The 21,587-nt window shown below is 41.6% G+C and overlaps 1 protein-coding gene across 1 annotated transcript in view; it reads right to left on the reverse strand.

Annotated features, from left to right (window-relative positions):
* The window catches only part of kcnh7 (potassium channel, voltage gated eag related subfamily H, member 7), a 126,774-nt gene that overhangs the window by 53,224 nt on the left and 51,963 nt on the right, over positions 1-21,587 (reverse strand). The window contains exons 3-5 of the mRNA XM_060918734.1: positions 12,330-12,485; positions 4,973-5,419; positions 4,667-4,687 (exon numbers count right to left, since the gene is read on the reverse strand). Of these exons, the coding sequence (XP_060774717.1) occupies positions 4,667-4,687; positions 4,973-5,419; positions 12,330-12,485 (624 nt within the window). The remainder of the gene's footprint in view (positions 1-4,666; positions 4,688-4,972; positions 5,420-12,329; positions 12,486-21,587) is intronic.

Genomic DNA, 21,587 nt, shown 5'->3' on the forward strand with positions numbered 1-21,587 from the left:
ATGGCTACATTAGCTGTGCAGCTAACCGCTTCCTGCGGTTAGCCAGGTAATCTGCGCTACAAATGCAGCATGCTCTGTTAAACTGAGTTTAGTCTGGAAATTGACTGTAACTTATGAGCTTATGTTTGACTATTGCTCCGCAATGCATGTCTTCTGTTGGATAAGCGCTATGTTGCTGTAGTTGCTGCTTCTATCCTCTTTGGTTATGGAGTGCGTGTTCAAGCCTAGGGTATTATACGTTCGTAAACTACCACTCCGAACACTCTCACTCTCTGTTCTCTGTGTCACGTTGAGTTTACGAAAGGAGTCCGAGGGAGAACGGGGTTTTGTCTTAGCAGCGTGGCTACAGGCGCCGATAGCAGCGAGTATGTGTGCGCGCAGCTTGGTCAAGCCCCTCCCCCTCCCCCCATGGCCCACCCCCACCCTCTACCCTTCCCCACCTCCTGCTTCTCATTAGCAAAACGACGCACTGGGAAAAGCGCTGAAATGGGGCTTTCTCCCAGGAGTCTATATTTACGTGCCGAGGGTTCATTTCGAGAAAGGCTGCGGATATAACATCCGGAAGCCTCCACGAGCCCGTTTAAAGCATCAACAAGCCACCATGCCATGGGACCTTTAACCAAATAGCCCTCGTGTCACTTTTTGATGTTGAAAAAGGGATCGAAATAACGGTCTCACGTTCACTACACTGAGGAATATAAATAGCACTGGAAAATAAAACTGAGGGGAAACTTTCAGAAGGCACTCGTTGAGGTCGGTCTGTTTCGCTGCATCACAAATCCTGTGGATTTTTGTTATGCAATTTCAATATTCATTATTATTATCCATACAGGACACTTTTTCAATGGAATAAAAACACGTGTTCTGTTACGTTTGGTTTGATAGCATGCGATATTGTTAGCGTATCGCTTATCCTACGTGTATTACGTCACTCTACTCTACCCAATGGAGAATGAGCATCGAATATGGTTTACGATATCGCATGGCTGTCAAGACAACATGACGTCACACGTGAGAGACGTAAAACTTCCATGCCAGCGAGCGACTGGGATAATTTGCAAACAAACATGGCTGCCAGATTTGCTTTGTTACAAAATATGGAAGCTTTTGAGAGAATTTTGAAACCGAAAGACACGTTGAACACCTGAAAGGAATGTATATGTAGTATAATAATAATTGCTTTTTTTGTAGTATATCAGATATATTCCATTCAGCTACTCGTCTTTGACTTGTTCAACATCATGCTAGCTGAATGGAATAAATCTGATATACCACTCAACGCTGCCAATATGTTCTACCCTATACACCGATCAGCCATAACACACACCCCTGGCCATCCACACAATGTAAAAGAAAATAGGATTCATCAGACCAGGCCACCTTCTTCCATTGGTCCAGTTCTGATGCTCATGTGCACATTGTAGGAACTTCTGGCAGTGGACAGGAGCTAGCATGGGCACACTGACCGGTCTGCAGCGACGCAGCCTCATATGCAGCAAACTGTGATGCATTGTGTGTTCTGACACTTTTCTAACATAGCCGGCTTTAACTTGTTCAGCACTTTGTGCTAGAGCTGGGCGATAAATCGATTTTATCAATTAATTCGAATTTACAGTTAAGGACGATGTGTTTTTATGAAAATCGGTTTTCTCCCAGTTTCAACTTCCGCCACCGATGCTCCCCTCTACGTATGTGCAGAACGGATCGGGCACCGACACTATAGCCCTCCTCCCGCACGCTTGCCATAGACACACACAAACAACATGGCAAAGGTATGTTTGAAAACGGTTGCTTCCAAAGAAAAGCAGCATGATGAATTTATTCCAACGCCTTAAACAGAAGCATGCAGTGGAGCGGGAGAAGTGCTGCTCCCAGCGGAATGAACGCAGCACGAGCGCACCATCCAAAGTAAAGCAAGCAACCGTCCCAGACACATTTTCGAACTGTGTGCCTTATGATAAGAATGGGGCACGGTGACAAAAAACTATTTTGTCGAGTTTTATCGAAAAGGACAATTTTATTTATTTATTTATTTATTTTTTGAGGGGGCATTTATTATTTTTTTTTTTAAGTTTGAGGGTGCATTGCGTCAGTGCCAGTTTGAAACTGTTGGAGAAAGCTTTCTAAAAAAGTTACTGTATGTTCTCACTGTTTACAATGGCATGGTCTGCCATCTCATCTACAAGCTTGTTTTTTGGTTTCTGGTTGCACTTTAACCCCAAATGGGAAATTTAAGTGAAAACAAAATGAAGGCAAAACTTGCTTTGAACCATTTCTTTGTCACCTGTAGCTTGATTTTTAGTAGGGGGAAAAAAATCGAAAATCAGATTTTTTTGTGAAAAAAATCAAAGATTTTTTTTTTTAGGCCATATCGCCCGGCTCTACTTTGTGCTACAGTAGCCTTTCTTTGGGATGGGACCAGACAGGCTAGCCCTCACCCTTCCCCCATGAGTTTTGGGTGCCCATGACCATGTCGCTGGTTCTCTGGTCGTCCCTCCTTGAACCACTTTTGATAGCTACTAATCTCTGCACTCCTGGAGCATCCCACAAGACCTCCCATTTTGGAGATGCTCAGACCCAGCTGTCAATCCGTCACAATTTGGCCCTTGTCAGAGTCTCGCAGATCCTTACATTTGCCCATTTTTCCTGCTTCCAACGCATCATCTTCAAAAACTGATTGTTCGTTTGCTGCCTAATATATCCCACCCCTTAACAGATGCCATTATAACGAGCTAATCAATCAAATGTTATACACTTCACCTGTCAGTGGTTTTAATGTTATGGCTGATCGCTTTATAAAAGTGAGTATGATTCTATCAGGGCAGGGGTTTTCAAAGTGTGGGAGAGTCAGCCCCCCCTCAGAGAGCAAATAAACAACAGCGCCCCCCCCCCTTACAATTTTTGTTGTTGCTATACTTAATGTTCCATTCGTATTTTAAAAAAATGGTTGTTGTACACATTTTTATTTTTTTCTTTTACACATTGTAAACATCTGTGCTTTTCTTTTTAAAACATCTCATAGCATCGTTAGCTAGCACCTCTTGGCAGACAACACACTGTGGCAGTGGAGCATCTTCAGATCCAGTCCATGAAAATCCAAACTTTAAATAATCGTGGTCATACTTCCTTCTTTTTTCAGTCCCCCCAGGATTCCGCGGGCCTTTTTGTGATTGTTGCGGGCTAAAATGTCTGATGTTGCAGGGGGTTTTCCAAAAAATTGCGATGAAAGTTGCGGTGTTTTTTTAGGTTTTTGTTGCGATTACATTGCGGGAGGAAGTGAAAGCTGCGAGAAATTGTTGCGATTTTCTCTTTTCGTGATTAAAATTGAGTGATAAGTTAAATATTACGTTATTACCGAAAAACTATTGATTAAAAAAACAAAAACACTGAGAAATGGTCCTATAAACAACTTTACCAATAATAAAAGATTACCAGGACTACAAAAATGCAGAAAAATAGGCTTTACTTATCCAAATGCACCTGTTGGTTCAAAAGTTAAAGTGCAGAGAACCTCACAGCACAACATGAAGTTACCTTCAAATATAATATAATATGAATGTCTCAGCTTTCATGTTAGAAAAAAACACTATTAATACTAGTACTGTGTGCAGGCAGTCTCTCCTGAAGACTAAATTAAACAATAATTATAAACTAATAAAGTAAATGGCTCAGGCTTCATAGAAGAGAAAAAAAAACAATTTGAACAGAATCTCACAGTATGATGCTGAAGCTGCCTAAACAATGGAAAATAAAATACCATTTTGGCAAAAATGTTGGCATCCATTAATTTCCTGTATTAAGTAAAAAAATAATGTAAAGTGCACACAGTCCTTCACTGTAAACATAACACTTTCAGTAACAGAATTTAAGCCTACATAAACACTGACTCGCACATGCAGTGTTGCCAGATACTGCTGACGTTTTCCAGTCCAAAATATGTTCAAAACCCGCCAAAATGCACTTAAAACCGCCCAATCTGGCAACACTGTGCGCATGCTGCTTCTCTTGAACGTATACACGGAAGTAAGGCGGAAGGTAGTTTGTCGACGTCACCTCAAGACGACGCCAACGATTGGTCAAATTTGCGGGAAGGTTGCGGGGATTGGTTGAATTTGCAAATCGCAACATCGCGAAATCCTGGAGGGTCTGGTTTTTTGCTTGGCCCAGACTCTGTCTCCTCACTCACTGTAGCTTTAGGTACTAAAAATCAATCCATTTTGTCTCTGGCAAAGGCTAGCTGAAGTTCGCTAAATGTCCGCAATAGTAACTTATTCTGGTTTATGTTTCCTCACGTTGCGCCCCCCCCCGAAGAACTCTGGCGCCCCCAGGGGAGGCGCGCCCCACACTTTGAAAAGCCCTGTATTAGGGTTTTGATCTAACTGGTTGCTGGAAAATGGTTTAAAAAAAAAAAAAACCTGCATGGAGACAAGACACTCCTGATAATTCACTTTGCAGCCCTGACATGCACAAGCACTCACACATGTACACACATCACATGCTGCCTATAATTCTGAGTGCAGTGCTTTTTAATAAGAGCATCGAGCATATCCCAGCAGGGCATTCATTTTCATGTCCTGGTGTTTATGTGGCTTGGCATGCTTCCAGGTGGTAGGCGGGCAGGCAGGCACGTGCTCATTAGGCAGTAGGACAGAGTTGGTGAGGATACCTTTAATGCTTCGCCCATTGTCTGAAGGAGGGGCGTTAGAAGGAGAGAGGAGGCAGGGAGGGTGAGAAGTGGAAAGATAAGAGCTGGGCTGTGTGACTATGAATGAATGGGTGTGTCTGTGTGAGACAGACCTACAGTCGACCATGAAATTATTGGGATCCTCCGTTTGAATCATGTACAATAAGATCTGCCCATTCTAAACAAGGGTGCCAATAATTCTGGAGTCGACGTGATGTGTGATCGCCTCAATAGCTAAATTGTCATTTTGTTTCTACTGTCAGAAAGTTGTGCGTGTTGTGCATGTACCTTCGCTAGCATGGCGACCGCGGTACGTCCTGTCCGCGGGCGTATTGAAGCCGTCGAGGTCATGCGTGGACGAGGCTCTGCGCAGCGTACACACACTCCCGCTGCCCACTGACCCGGAAGGTTCCGTCCTTTCCCTCGTGTCCCGTGGCGAGGACTGGTCCTCAGGCCCAGAGGCAGGAGAGGAGTCGTCCAGCAGATTCTGGCCAATCAGAGCCCTGGTGTCATTGGCGTAGGAAGGGCTGCAGCTGTCTTGTGTGGAAGGGCGGAGCTCATGCGGTGAGAGTGAGAGAGACAGGGAGGAAGAGGACGAGCAGGACGAGTGCATGTCCATTTGTTCAGGCGAGTAGACGGTCACCTCGTCGGGGTCCTCCTGGGGAAGGGACTGCTTACTCAGCCCCAACATGCTTAGTGGCATTGGGAAGCGAAAACGGAAGAAACGGCCCTTTCCTGCTGGGGCACAAAGTCAAAACGTCATGTAAAGGTATTAAAAAGTCTTCACTATAATTGATACGCTCCGACTTTGCTCTTACTCTCCACTCACAGGACCCTTTTAAAGGAACACGGGAGCTTTTTTTTTTTTAGTTCTTGCTCAAACAGTAGCTACTTTTCGGTGGCTTCTCACGACACATCGCTAGTTGTTCAAACACAAACTTGACAAAAACATGTTCAGAGAGTGCTGGGTCAGTCCATGAAATGATGTTACTTTTCATTGGTCCGGGTTTACATAATCATTTCATCTTTAATTTCCATGATTTAAAGAAATATTTAGCAGATTATCCATAAATATTGTTTGAAGAAATAAAATAAATAAAAAAATGTGAAACATTTTCTTCCCCTGTGACTGGACACGGATGACACGTTTTTTGTGACATGGAATATTTGCTGACTTTGAGCTTAAATAAACCTTCATTACTTTCTGAGAATTTCAATAAAATTAGTTTCATGGTACTTGCAATTTAGTTTTACACTCGCATAATAAAGTTAAGAAGGTTCTATAAACTATTTAGCTTCGAATTCATCCACTAAAAATAGGTTGTGAACGTAACATTGTGGTGTCCTGCCGTGTTACGTTAGAAACCAGGCTTATAAAAAATGATAAAACGAGTTGAAATCATGATTGATGTTTTTAATATAAAGAAGAATATACTATAAAACGATGTAGGTAGAAAGAAATTTAAACAAACGGCAATAAAAGAAATTATCGATGTTTTTTCTCACATCCTAACTTAGCGTCCACTCACTTCCTGGTTCGTTCACAACCTGCGAGACCTACCGTATTGGCCCGAATATAAGACGACCCCCCCTTTTCCAAGTTCATCTTTGGGGAAAAAGTTTTTTGAAGACCAAATGTTCATTCATATAAAGCATATTTATTTCAAAATTCTGTTTAAAATTAGAGGCTTTTGTTTTTCACATTTAAATAGAGGTCATTTCAGTCTCATTTCCATGAACACTTTCATAGAAGTAAAAAAAAAAAAGAGGCTAAACTGCAGGCTACTAGACAAGCCAAATTAAAACATTTAAATTGCATTAATTCAACAAATTTGTCAGGTTTAGATTGAAAGTTCATAAACTTCAGAATGTCAATGCATTAACTTCCCATAGCCTACGGGTATATGGAATAAATTTGCAGAACAGTGCAAATGCTTTAAACAATACATTAAGGTTTACAATAATAAACAACTGAAACAATGGAAAGGGTAGTTTGCTAAATTACAGCTACTCAGCACAGAGATCCTCAGCCTCACTTTGCTCACTCTCACTGTCCTCACTTTCACTTTCGTTTTTGGCGGCATTTTGTCTAGTCCGCGAATTTAAGACGACCCCCCTTTTTAAGAGCTATTTTTTACAACAAAAACACCGTCTTATATTCGAGCCAATACGGTATTTACTCAATCTAGGTCAGCTGAACTGACGCGAGATAACTTCTCGCGGGATCTCACACATCACAACACGTGCTCTAGAGAAGTGCAGATATAAGTGTGACTAAGGCTACATTTACATTAGACCGTATCTGTCTCGTTTTCTTCGCGGATGCACTGTCCGTTTACATTAAATCGCCTGGAAACGCCGGGAAACGGGAATCCGCCAGCCTCCACGTATTCAATCCAGATCGTGTCCGCTCCGGTGCTGTGTAAACATTCAGAATACGCGGATACGCTGTGCTGAGCTCTAGCTGGCGTCTCATTGGACAACGTCACTGTGACATCCACCTTCCTGATTCGCTGGCGTTGGTCATGTGACGCGACTGCTGAAAAACGGCGCGGACTTCCGCCTTGTATCACCTTTCATTAAAGAGTATAAAAGTATGAAAATACTGCAAATACTGATGTAAATACTGCCCATTGTGTAGTTATGATTGTCTTTAGGCTTGCCATCCTTCCACTTGCAAGTGGTAAGTGATGTGCACTGAGATCTCACACACAGCGGCTCAGTCCCGAATCACTGCTTGTTCACTCCACTCGCGCGCTCTGTGAGCTGCGCAGGGCCGGAGTGCGCACCCTCCAGAGGGCACTCGCTGTTCAGGGCGGAGTGATTTGGAGCGCAGGATGCCTGCGGAGCCGAGCGTATCCGTGTATTGGTGTTGCTGTGTGCACGCGAATCGTGTATTGGCGTTGCTGTGTGCACACTAATCGTTTTAAAAACGTTAATCTGATGATCCGCTGATACGGTCTAATGTAAACATGGGCTGAGTAAAGTGATGAATTCAATAATCTCATTTACCCCATATAGGAAGAAACTGTTTCCTGTTAATGACTGTTGTTATTGTTCAAATCTTAGAGATTTTATGAAGTTTGTGAAATACTGGCATTTCATATTTTCAGTGTTTATGATGTTGAACTAATATTTCTAATGAATTCTTATTCAGTGTTAATGTTTAAAGTAAGCAAATAAAAGCAAAAAATTGATTTTATCAATATTTTTCCTTTATTTTTAAAAGCTTGTTCGTGTCCTTGTTACATTAGCAACCGGGTAAATATTTATGGATTTTATCATACATTGTAGAGCAGGAGTTCTCTTAACAACTATGTTATATTTTCTTATACGGTCAATGCTTCATGGAAATAAAAGTTGTTTTCAGTTGTAAATTGTTTTAAGTGACTCCCTCTGTGTCACATTTTGGTAACCCCATTTCATGGACTGACCCTGCTCACAAACCAACAGCCGAACAAAATGTTTCCGATTTTGTTTTCATGCAAGTAGTGCAGCCTATAAAAAAAAAAAAAAAAAAGGTCAGAAACATTGTACAGTTTGCATTACTTGTTATTTTAAATGATGGAAACGCTAAGCAGGAACCGATCCAGGATATCATATAATCCCTAACGTATACAACTCATTCATAACATTCTCAAAGACTGAAAACTGTTTGCTCAAAGTATCCCGTGTCTGTTATTATTCGGCCATAACGTAGAAACTAACTGCTGAGGAAGATTTCTGATTAAATTTGACGGATAGCCGCTGCTACAGGAGGCTCCGGTGTTTGTTAGACTGCAGTAAATCTCTGCAGCAAGGCAATGTGAGGAATTTTTAGCAGGATGTGCTCGGGTGTCAGACAGAAATATCGTTGATGGGAGAAAACTGGGGCGTCAGCATCGATACGATGCAGAAAGGAGGCGAGAAAGGGCAAATATCAAATGAAGCGTTCGCTATAGTCGCTCATCAAAGTCGAATGAATTCTCTCTCTCGCTCCCTCACACACATCGCAGCAGCAGATTGTGATCTGAATCATCTCAGCCATCAAGTTAAGCTCTAGTCATCGGAGGCTTTACCTGATGAGTGCTTGGTGTACTGTCATAATTGTAACAGTTAAAAGCTGAACAAACAATAGATTACATTTCATGTTACTCGTTCTTATAACGAAAACATTCTTCAGTCACTTTGACAGAAAGCGAGTGCGCCGCATGCAAAAGCACCACCCGAAACACTTCTGATGTAAAATAAAGTCAAGTGGGCGGGGCTTCCTGGGGTGTCATTTAATATAGAGGACTTGAACACCTTAGGCTGGGCAGACACTGTGCGATTTTTTTTTCAATCGCGGTATTTAGCTGCTGCTCACACTGTACGAGTGAATCGCAGGGGGAAACAGCACGCAGCTTACGATTCCTGTTCTCACACTATACGATCCGATGCGATCTGACTGCTCACACTGTACTTCCATACTTCCAGATTCTTGTATCCGGAACTGCAACGTGATATAGTGTTGTGATGTTCGCGAACGAACCGATTCTTTTGAACGGCTCCTAGGCATGAACGATGAGAACCGAGTCTCGAGCTGGGGGAGCCGTTCTTTCTGTCGTTCTTTTTCTGTACTGTGTTTCAGATAGTTTATAATGTTGTTGTGTGATATTAATGATAATATTGTGGGAAAACTACTTTGCACGGACGTTCATTTAATTTATTCTATCGTCATTTTGTTTGCTCCATTTTTGTGTATTTTATTTATTTATCTGTTTTGTATCTCAGACTTAAATATTTTTGTAAAACAAGTGTTTTTCTATAAAATATTCTTGCATTCTTGATAAGTATGTTCTTGAGTGGGTTTTTTTTTTTTACAGAAAAGCCGTTCTGCATGGACATTCATTGAAGCCCTCATTGTTTTTTAATGGTTATTTATGAGCGTTTAGGGCAGGCCTGGGCATTTTCCGGCCCGCGGGCCGCATCCGGCCCTTTGGTTCATTCTGACCGGCCCGCGTAAGGTTAATTAGAAATTACAAAATAAACGTATTTTCTAATTTTACCTCATGCATGGACTGAATGTGCATTGCTTTTATTTTGAAGTTGTGTTCAACAAAAACGCAATGCGCGCGACATGAACATGACGTGAAATCCCACGAAACCGAATCCCGCGATAACTACTTCCGTAATTTGTCCAGACCAACCACAAACTTGTACGTCATCCTTCAAACGGTCCAGCCAATCACATAGTGTGACGTTGTTGCGAGCAGGTCACAAGAAGACTTTCGCCCCCAAAATGTCCGCAAAAAGAAGAAAGGTAGATGCCGAATGCAGGGCTTTCAACAAAACATGGACTGCTAAGTATTTATTTACTGAAGTCAGAGATAAAGCCGTGTGTTTAGTTTGCGGAGAGCAGATCCGAAAAGCACCAAATGAGGTGATTAGACTACAAATGTGGGCATCATTATTATAATATGATGTATCTTGCTTGATATTTGGAGCAGAAAGACAATATTGTGATGTCTTTATTGTGTTTTGGGGTGAATGTGACTGAAAAAAAAATGGTACAAACGTTCACATTTTGTTAACCATTGTTTTGGGGAATTTGATTGAATAAATGACATTTTTTGTAAGGCAACCTCGTTTTTTCCAGACTCTTACCAGTCTTAGCAGCTTGTAAAAACAATGTTATTTATTGCTTTATATAAAGAAATACAATTAATATTATGCAGAATTTAGTTCAGCCTTTTGATCCGGCCCTCCACAAAATTTTCTGTGTCTCATGTGGCCCCATGGAAAAAATAATTGCCCACCCCTGGTTTAGGGGTTACAATAATGTAAGTCTAGGTTGCTTTATATAAAAGGTATGTCCAGAAATATTGATGTCACTGTCTAAACAGCGGGATCTGGCTTCTTTAGACGCTGTCTTCTTAAAACTGAATAAATATTTTTAAAAAAGAGCCAAATGAGCCAGTCTTTTGAACGGCTCTTTTCAAAGAACGGATCACAAAGATGCGGATCCCATCAAAGAGCCATAAATCCCATCTACGTGAAGAAGAAGAGGAGACCGGAAGTGCTGCTCAGTGTTTGTTTTCTCTTCCGTATCTGTGTTCGCGCATGTGTAGTGTGACAGGTTGAGGTAAAATCGGCTCGTGACACTGCTTCAACAGTGCGATAGCCTCACGAGGGGCGACCAGGATTTCAAACATGTTTGATTTTCATCCGATCGATCGGGAGGAGGTCGTGAGGTGTTAATCGCTTGTCGTTACCCCATGTATACTACACGATCCGAGACGCACGATTGAGCCAAAAATCGGCCCGGTCTCCAAAATAGTCCCACGAGTGAAAATCGGGCCAAAAATCGCACAGTGTCTGCCCAGCCTTATGCAACTGGCCCATCTGTTGAATTGAAAAAAGACTCCTTTTGCATAGTTTTCGATCATAACGTTTAAAAGTTAGCACGTGAAACGGGACTTTTACGAAACGGCTCATTTTCCAAACGTTTATAAATCGGAACAAGTTCTGTGCGTCCTTACGAACATCTCTTTCCCCTCCTACGCTCCTCTTGTTCTCTCTAACTTTCTTTTTCTCTCCCGCCGCTACCGTTTCAGATCTCCTCTCCATCCTTCTCTCTTGATCACGCTCCTCCTCGATCATTCTCTCCCAATATCTCTCCTTCCTCTTTTGTCCTCACCAATCATCCCTCTCCCTCTCTATCTCTGCTCAGTGTTTAAATCCCATGCCGGCATTAATTAAATCACTGGCCAAGCAGGTCTATTTATATCCCGGATCAAACGCGAGCCCCGAGCCTCCCACAGGACCTGCATCTGTTTTAGGGACCTTCCCTTCATTCTTCCTCGTCACACTCAGAAGCCACACATCATTAACAGGGTTACTGAGAGTCCTTTTCTGACATTTAAGAAAATGTGAACCTTTACTTTTCTATTTCAGAGCTTCCTCTGGGGTCTTTAGAGTGGAGAGAGAGAGAGATACACAGGTGCATTGATTTAATTCACCGCAGAATAACTAATAATTCTGACACAACCACTACTTTGGCAATGCAAACTCTTTGGTATACAGCTCCTTCCTAAATGGTCTCTCTCTCACACACACACACACACACACACACACACACACACACACACACACACACACCCTTCTCTGTTGCTATGATACCTGTGGACAGATTTGCATGGGTTATTAATTGGGATGTGTGAGAGAAATACGACTTTGTAATGGAGATGGTGTGTATCTGCTGCCAACTGCACAAAATAAAAAGCACAGAGAAGGGTGACATTTTCTGGTCCCAAGGTGCATAAATATTGACACCCCCACCCCAAAATTTGACCTCCTGGGCTACTTGGAAAATACAGCTATGGCTACTGTCCTCTCTCTCTTTTTCACACACAGTCATCCAATTCTCCCCCCCCCCCGGATTTTCTTAATATCCATATTACAGAGATCATTTATGAGAAATTCTCTTCTCTTCTCTTGTATCCACTCCTTCCCTCTACTTCTCTTCCTGTTCTCGCTCATCTCCTTTTTTAAAATCTCTCCTATCCACTCCTCCTGTCTTCTAGGATTTCCAGAAAATTCCCGTTTTAACGCTCTTGTGGTGTACAGTGGGGTGGGGGGGTGGGGAGTAGCAGCAGACAGACGCTGTGTTAGTTATTAGCCTCACTGTGTTGGGGTCTGGACGGCGACGTGTGGTTGATGCGCTCCAGCGAGTCCATGCTCCCGTCGTCCAGGATGTAGTCAAAGCTCAAGATGAACATCATGACCACGCCCTCTTCGTTCTTCACGGGAATGATGTGGGTGTTGCACAGGAAATTCGAACCTGGAGGACGGAAAAGGCAAACTGTTCACACGAGCCTTTCACTTACGACTGATGCCTGTGATACGATAATCGTCTCCTTCGTAAGAAAAACTCTCAACACCTCATACAGTACACGATCGCGTGACTGGCTCATGAACGGACTTCGAAAAGACAAAACTTCATCGTGGCGTCAAGCGTGAATATAAAGTGAACTTTTACGTCACGTCACCTTTTTCTGATTCACTTTCGGTCCCTTTCCCTTCTAATCTAACGAGCTTCCAGAGAAGATAGAAGAGCAATAATATTCTGACGCATCCATTATTTTGTGAGACATTAAACCTGAGAGACTTTAAGCACAGATAGCTCGAACATGACAGAATGGAGCTCATCACAATTAACCCTGAACACAAACATCATGTACAAAAGTGAGGTTTTTTTTTTTAGAAGTAAAATTACTGAAGTTAAATGATGAAGTCAGAGTGGAGGAACTGTAAAGGATGAAATTCCTTCCTGCTCTTTGTGTAAAACTATTGTGTGAGAACAGGTTGAATGATAAACATGCAGTGTGCGAAGATGTGAGTGTTGATCTGAACTCGTCCAGACCAACCGCACAAGTCACACTGTACATGATGGATTTTACACACAATACTGCTTTCAGTTCAATATCGAATGCAATATTGCCGCTATATCTCACACACACACTCAAACACACAGTGTTCTTACTGATTTCTCCATGTGTAACTCTGCCAAGTAAAAGTACACCGAGTCACTAGTGTGTGTTTGCGTGCACACTTGAGTACCTACGTGTGTATGCATGCACGTGCAGCTATGTGGCCACATGCATTTGTCTGCATGTGTGCTTGTTTATTTGTGCATATCCACATGTTTAGATGTGTACAGTGGTGCTTGAAAGTTTGTGAACCCTTTAGAATTTTCTATATTTCTGCATAAATATGACCTAAAACATCATCAGATTTTCACACAAGTCCTAAAAGTAGATAAAGAGAACCCAGTTAAACAAATGAGACAAAAAATATTATACTTGGTCATTTATTTATTGAGGAAAATGATCCAATATTACATATCTGTCAGTGGCAAAAGTATGTGAACCTCTAGGATTAGCAGTTAATTTGAAGGTGAAATTAGAGTCAGGTGTTTTCAATCAATGGGATGACAATCAGGTGTGAGTGGGCACCCTGTTTTATTTAAAGAACAGGGATCTATCAAAGTCTGATCTTCACAACACGTTTGTGGAAGTGTATCATGGCACGAACAAAGGAGATTTCTGAGGACCTCAGAAAAAGCGTTGTTGATGCTCATCAGGCTGGAAAAGGTTACAAAACCATCTCTAAAGAGTTTGGACTCCACCAATCCACAGTCAGACAGATTGTGTACAAATGGAGGAAATTCAAGTCCATTGTTACCCTCCACAGGAGTGGCCGACCAACAAAGATCACTCCAAGAGCAAGGCGTGTAATAGTCGGCGAGGTCACAAAGGACCCCAGGGTAACTTCTAAGTAACTGAAGGCCTCTCTCACATTGGCTAATATTAATGTTCATGAGTCCACCATCAGGAGAACACTGAACAACAATGATGTGCATGACAGGGTTGCAAGGAGAAAGCCACTGCTCTCCAAAAACAACATTGCTGCTCGTCTGCAGTTTGCTAAAGATCACATGGACAAGCCAGAAGGCTATTGGAAAAATCTTTTGTGGACGGATGAGACCAAAATAGAACTTTTTGGTTTAAATGAGAAGCGTTATGTTTGGAGAAAGGAAAACACTGCATTCCAGCATAAGAACCTTATCCCATCTGTGAAACATGGTGGTGGTAGTATCATGGTTTGGGCCTGTTTTGCTGCATCTGGGCCAGGACGGCTTGCCATCATTGATGGAACAATGAATTCTGAATTATCCCAGCGAATTCTAAAGGAAAATGTCAGGACATCTGTCCATGAACTGAATCTCAAGAGAAGGTGGGTAATGCAGCAAGACAACGACCCTAAGCACACAAGTCGTTCTACCAAAGAATGGTTAAAGAAGAATAAAGTTAATGTTTTGGAATGGCCAAGTCAAAGTCCTGACCTTAATCCAATCGAAATGTTGTGGAAGGACCTGAAGCGATCAGTTCATGTGAGGAAACCCACCAACATCCCAGAGTTGAAGCTGTTCTGTACGGAGGAACGGGCTAAAATTCCTCCAAGCCGGTGTGCAGGACTGATCAACAGTTACCGCAAACGTTTAGTTGCAGTTATTGCTGCACAAAGGGGTCACACCAGATACTGAAAGCAAAGGTTCACATACTTTTGCCACTCACAGATATGTAATATTGGATCATTTTCCTCAATAAATAAATGATCAGGTATAATATTTTTGTCTCATTTGTTTAACTGGGTTCTCTTTATTTAGTTTTACAACTTGTGTGAAAATCTGATGATGTTTTCGGTCATATTTATGCAGAAATATAGAAAATTCTAAAGGGTTCACAAACTTTCAAGCACCACTGTATCTTTATCCAGGTGTTTGTGTGTCCACATGTTTGTGTGTGTGTGTCTGTATCTCAGGCTTACTGATTTTGACTGCTCTCTCTGGAGACCATGACAGTAAAGTAACCATGGCAACTAAAGGGCAACCTGGCCCTTGAGGAAAACGTGTTGTGTGTTTTTGTGGCTCCTGTGGTGTGCGCGCACGCTGCACGTAAAATCGCTCTGCTTCTTTGTCGTCTCCTTCACCGGTGCCATCTTAGTCGTGTTTTATCTCCATCATCATCATCGCTATTTTACAGAAGTGAAAGTTTTCCAACAGTTTATCACCACGCTGTGTATCTGCTCCTCACGCCAGGGTAAAAAAGGTCAAGAGGGAAGCTGGTGTGTGTTTAACACTGCAGCTGCTGACCTGTCGGCTCATTCATCGTCATGTTCATCGCGAGCTGCCGTGTGAGTGAGTTGTTAGCATGTGAATGGACCACACACACACCTCATTTCCCTGTTGCTACTCAACACGACATGATTCAGCTGAAGTGTGTGGAAGTGGAAATGAACAGCTGTGTGTGTGTGTGTGTGTGTGTGTGTGTGTGTGTGTGTGTAATGATGGGGGGGGGGGGGAGGGGGAGACGACTCCACAAATATAATTAAATTCTCCACAAATAAAAGTGGCGACAGAAGCAGGCAGAAAAGAATAGGTGTGTGTGTGTGTGTTCAAATATAGCACAGACTGTTCTCTCTTGCCCAATGCGCTGTGAGCTTCACTGTCAAACAGTTATTTTTGTCAGGGGCAAACACACACACCCGCCCACACAAACAATTCCACAAAGCTGAAGCGATCATCTGCATTCCCCCCCTCCCCGTCCCCCTCGCACCACACAGCAGCCATCTGTTTATCAATATGGCAATCATGTGTTTGGATGATCGGTGCCATTATAACCTTTCTCCAATTGGACATTTTTGCTGTGTTCACACTTGTACCGGTACGAAAGTGGTATAACTGTATCGATACAAAGTATAGACCCTTTCGCATGTTTGTAAACAAACCGACCGTTGCGCAGCCTGGACCCAGAAACAATGGCGCTGCCCATAGACCAGCATTATGAGCTGTCAGATTATGCCAAACAATTGTCGTTACAAGATCGAGAATGCTACATAAATAAGTTAACTCTAACAAGTGCACATCGCCTACCGGATCCGTATTTAATTAAAGAGTGGACGGATGATGTTAGTAAGTTACCTGGTATACAATGGCCAGATATATACTCGTACCTTATTGACCAGACTTCAGTGTACACCCACGAAAAACTTCGTGCCTACACGTCTTTAGACGCATATGATTATATTATGTGCGGGCATGTACAACTTGATTAACAATGGGACATTCATATTCATTTTGTTTTAATCAAATCATGCCAGTGATGTGATGGCAATGTGGCTTTAGCTACAACAGCAAATACCAACACTAAACAGCAATTTGCAGGAGGTGATGGCATGAAAAGAACGATAGTGTAAAGAGTGCAGCTAAGAGAAATCAGAGCTGCGTAAAAAGCGAGAGGCAGAGAGCAGAAATGAAACTGAACGGGGCGGGAGCTAGGTTAGAGCAGTCAGCGTAAGTTGGCATTTAGAGTGAGGGCACACAATTTTACCTTTCCATCCTTGCTTTAAAATTGTGATTTTCGGCATACGCAAATAATGATGGCACAAAATCTGGACTGCTTGAGTCAAGCGAGACCTCTCCTACGAACAAAATTGCATGCAAAGCTAAGTTAACATGCTAACAATATTCATTACATTGTGTAACTATGACCCAGCTAATCAGACAAACGTTACCAAAGTATTTTGCTACATCAATAAACGAAGACTAGAAAGAATAAAAAAGAAAGATTTAATAAATAGCCTGATCTTACCTGTGATGAAGTGGGCGCTGCAAACCCGCGCATTTTTGATGGCGCTTTCATCCCAGTCTACACGTTTGATGGCTTGTAGCCATAGACGTCGCGATTTTTTTGGAATGGGTGAGATCCTGCTGGAATTCTGTACATTTTAACCCCATCACTGCTACGATTCCGACACCCGACAACACAACAACTAGGCATTTCTGAGTCTTTTTTGGGTCCAGGCTGCGCGCGCAATTTCCGCTTACGTATGAATGACGTTTACTGCGAAGGGGTCTATACCGGTACAGTTTAGTGCATCTGTCCACACTAGCAAGAAATGTTTGCGGTTTTCTTTCACGGTAGTTGAAATGCGCGTGCGCGAAATGTTTCCATGGTTACCGAGTAACTTCCTTCCAAGAATATGGCGGATGAAACAACGTGTGTGTGCTTTTTGTTGTCAGTGTACAGTCTGTATTTCTGGTGGTCATTTATTCAGCCGAATCGTATAAAATGCGTGAGGCAGTTGAGAAAGAAACAAACGAATCTCTGTTCTTCACTATTTTATTCAGCGAAGACATCGATTGAGGTGTGTGACTTTGCGCATGCGCATTATATTTGTATCGATACAGAGCTGCTTCATCTGTCCACACTACAGCGAAGCGCTACAGTACCGATACTGTACCGGTACGAAACCCATACATTTGTGGGTTTCGTACCGATACAGTTATACCACTACAGTACCGGTATAGTTGCTAGTGTGGACAGGTGTTGCGGTACGAAAGTAGTATCGTATCGGTACAAAATCCCTAGTGTGGACAGGGTATTAGCCGGTTTTCTACCTCTTGGAGCAAACAGGGTCATGTGGGTGGAGCCCTGGCCAATCAGTGTGCAGGTTGGTGGGGTGAGAAAAACAAATACTGAAACATTTACTGTAGAAAGAGGAATAAAAAAAAAAACACTTTAGGATGTGCAGTTGTAGGAAAATAAAATCACTTCAGCATGGCATGATATCCATTTTCAAAATAAGTGTAATGGATTGAAACGCATTAGAATACTTTGCATAGACACGAGTGTTTTACTGGGAAATAACAACACTTGCATTTTTCATACGAGCTCCACCCGGGACATGAAGAACCAAAACCGTAACATAAACCTAGGGGTGTAACGATTCATCCACTACATCGATGAATCGATTTATTTTCCTACGATCCAACTACAACGATCTGTGCTCGGCAAGTTGGCCTTCTGGACGACATACATCGATCTAATATCGTTTTAAAAAGGTAATCAATCGATTTTATCGATACTAGGAAATAACGCATTGGATTGGACGTCAGACTTTTATATTGTGTTTTTTTTAGCACTTTTAATGATAAAGGCGTTAAACGTTACCCGATTCAGTCTGCCTGTCTGTGACATCGTCACGCGCCAGCAGCAGCACAAATCAAAACATAGCATGATGGCGGATAGCAGAGGAGAAGCCGGCGAGCGGGAAATTTTCAAACCAACATTACAGTCCAGTGTGTGGAAACACTTCGGATTTTGCAAGGATGGAGATGTCCTAAATAAGTTGCTCGCTGTATGTAGACTATGTAAAGCTCAAGTTAAGTACCACGGAAACACCACGAATCTTTCCAACCACCTACTGAGGCGCCATGGGATTTCACCGACAGCCCAGGCACCTCTCGCAGCGTTCCCGCTGCAGCAGCAGCGCAAGGTGCAAGCTCTGCAGAAGCCTTAGGCCTCGCCAGCATGTTTAGTCAGAAACTAGGCCAAAACTCAGCTCGGGCGAAAAACATCATGGCAACAATTGCCAAGTTTATCTGCAAAGACATGCGAGTTTATTATTATTATTATTATTTTTTTCAACCTAAAGTGTTGGTTGCACTTAATTCAAATAAAATGTCAATGCATTTGCCACTAATTGTTGTTTACTTGTTTGTTTATATCCATAATTATACCTGATTCCCTTACAAGAAACAACAGGAATCTAAAAAACTTCACCTGCACTGTCCAGTATCCAGGTATTCATTTCAGTCACACCGGTTTAATTTTTGGCTAAAAAGTTAATGAATCGATTTCAAGTCACTGAATCGTTTCGGATCGTATCGTTCTAAATGAACCAAAATCGTCCTTGAATTGTATCGGCAACCACGAAATCGTGATTCGAATCGAATCGTTGTTAAAACGAATCGTTACATCCCTACATAAACCTTTTTATTCTTTTCGCGGTGCAATTTCCATCAAATCCTGCACTCTGATTGGCTGGCGAGCGGGTCTGTATCCTATGGTACGGACCCCGGTTACGAACCTCTGGCGACTCGCTTGTTCACAACAAACATAGTAGCATTTTTTGCCAACATTTATCTTTTTTTTTTTCAGATTTATTTACAAGATTATTAAAAATCTTATAAATTTTTGCCAGCATTTCTCAGGAGAATAGCATTAATTTTACAGCATGGATAGCGATAACGACAGTGTTCACAGCGAAAGCGAGTTTTACTACCCTGACGAAGAAGAAATAAAACATTTCAGGAGAAAGCTAAAAACCTGTAACTGTTGCTAACGCCGAGCAAAAACATGGCTGAATCCTGAATGACTCAATTTTGTATAAATAGGGGACTACATAGGCGGCAAAATGTAGTTTTTTTCCTGCCATGGAAGTGCACTTGTATACCGAGGAGGAAGCCATTTGCATTACAGCCGTGAATGAGGATTCAAAATGGCGGCTCGGCTTGGGTTTCCCTTTCGGGCGCTCTCGTTTTCTGTTAGAATTTGGGAAAGAAAAAAATAAATATATTATTTACCAGCTTAAGGTCGGTCCGTATGGTGAAATACCGTGACCTCGGTCAGTACTTTCAAGACCTCGGTCACGGTATTTCACGATACGAACATCCCAGCTGGTAAATAACACACACACACACTTACGGTATATATGTCACTTGTGAGTAAATCGATGAAGTGTTTTGATAAATTTGGGGACTTTGTTTGTGAACGTGTCAATATAATAAGAAAATCATACATTGGCTTGAAGATATGAAGTTTATCTTATCGTGTTGAAAAACTTGCATTTTTCAGACGAAATACATCACGGATCTGAGTGACATATTTAAATAATATCGGCTGGCAGTTTTTCGTGGTATACAAGATATCTTCCATTCAGCGAGCATGATACTGAACGAGTCGAAGATGAGTAGCTGAATGGACTATATCACGAAAAAGCCAGCCGATATTATTATTCATCTCTCATATTATTATTATTATTATTATTATTATTAAAAAAACTTACCACAGTACTAAATAAAGTGTCAGACTGGTTAACTAGTAACTGCCTAACTCTTAATGTAAGCAAAACGGTTGCTATGTATTTCTCCAATAAGAGAAATGCACAGCAACAATCTGACATCTTGGTCAAAGGAGAGGTAATTAAAGTTGTTGACAGCTTCAAATACTTGGGCATAATCATTGATTCGAATCTAAACTTCAAAAAACATATTAAGAAGATATCCAGAAATGTTAGAGCGAGTTTGATTACTTTTAGACATATTAGACATCAGCTACCCTTACATGCTGCTAAACTGTTTATGCATTCAATGATTTTCTGCCATTTGTCCTACTGTGCTACAAGCTGGTCTCAGGCAGGGGTAACCACTCTGAAACCCTTGTACTCCCTATATAAACAGGCCGTGAAAGTGTTTGATAAAAAATCAACACATTATCACCACTGTACCATTATAAAAAAAACATAACCTGTTAACATTTGACAGTTTTATTCGGTTCTCTGACATGTGCTTGATGTACAAACTGACACATGATCTTGCACCACCACCACTTAAGCAATGTGTGTCATATTGCAGAGATAATGTTAGGGTATCCAGGGCTGCAAGGAGAGGCGACTGCTACACAACATTTAAGAAAACCAGTTTTGGACAATCAGCATTTTCTTATCAAGCAACCAGAAAATGGAACTCAATCCCACATCATATCAGAGACTCTACAAGTTTTAAAAGTTTTAAAAAGTCCCTGAAGGCATGGCTGAAGGACAATCAAGCTTGTAATCATTGATCTGTTTTTTTTAATGTATTTTTTACATTTATTTTTATTTATTTTATCTGTGTTTTACTTAGTTTCTACTTGTTGTTTTTAATCCTGTTTGTAATGTCTAGTTGTGTATTTCTTTTTTCCTGCCCAGGGACTGCAGGTGAAAATTAGCTAATTAGCTAACCCTGGTATAGAAGCTACTCTATGCATGGTCCCTGTCAAACAAACTAATAAACTAAATTATATATACACATACACATTCCTTTCGGGTGTTCGATGCGTCTTTCTCTTTCAAAATTCTCTCAAAATCTTCCGTATTTATCAAAGCAAACCTAGCGGCCATGTTTGTTTACAAACTATCCCAGTCGCTCGCTAGTGCGGAAGTTTTGCATCTCCGACGTGTTGTCATATTGTCTTGACAACCATGCAGTATCGTAAACCATATTCAACGCTCATTCTCCATTGGATAGCGTGACGAAAGACACATAGTATAAGCGATATGCTAACAATATTGCATGCTATCAAACCAAATGATTGAAACCTGCTAGTAGGGAATAGAACACGTGTTTTTATTCCATCGAAAAAAAAGTGTCCTGCGTGTATAATAATTCCTGATATTTCACTCCAATGACATCACTCCTAGTGTTTTCCAGCTGACTAGATGCACGGTGTCAAAATGGCAAACTGGTTCAAAATTAAAATTTTCATTAACTTGCTTT

The sequence above is a fragment of the Neoarius graeffei genome, chromosome 4, assembly GCF_027579695.1.
Source record: "Neoarius graeffei isolate fNeoGra1 chromosome 4, fNeoGra1.pri, whole genome shotgun sequence".
Lineage (NCBI taxonomy): Eukaryota > Metazoa > Chordata > Actinopteri > Siluriformes > Ariidae > Neoarius > Neoarius graeffei.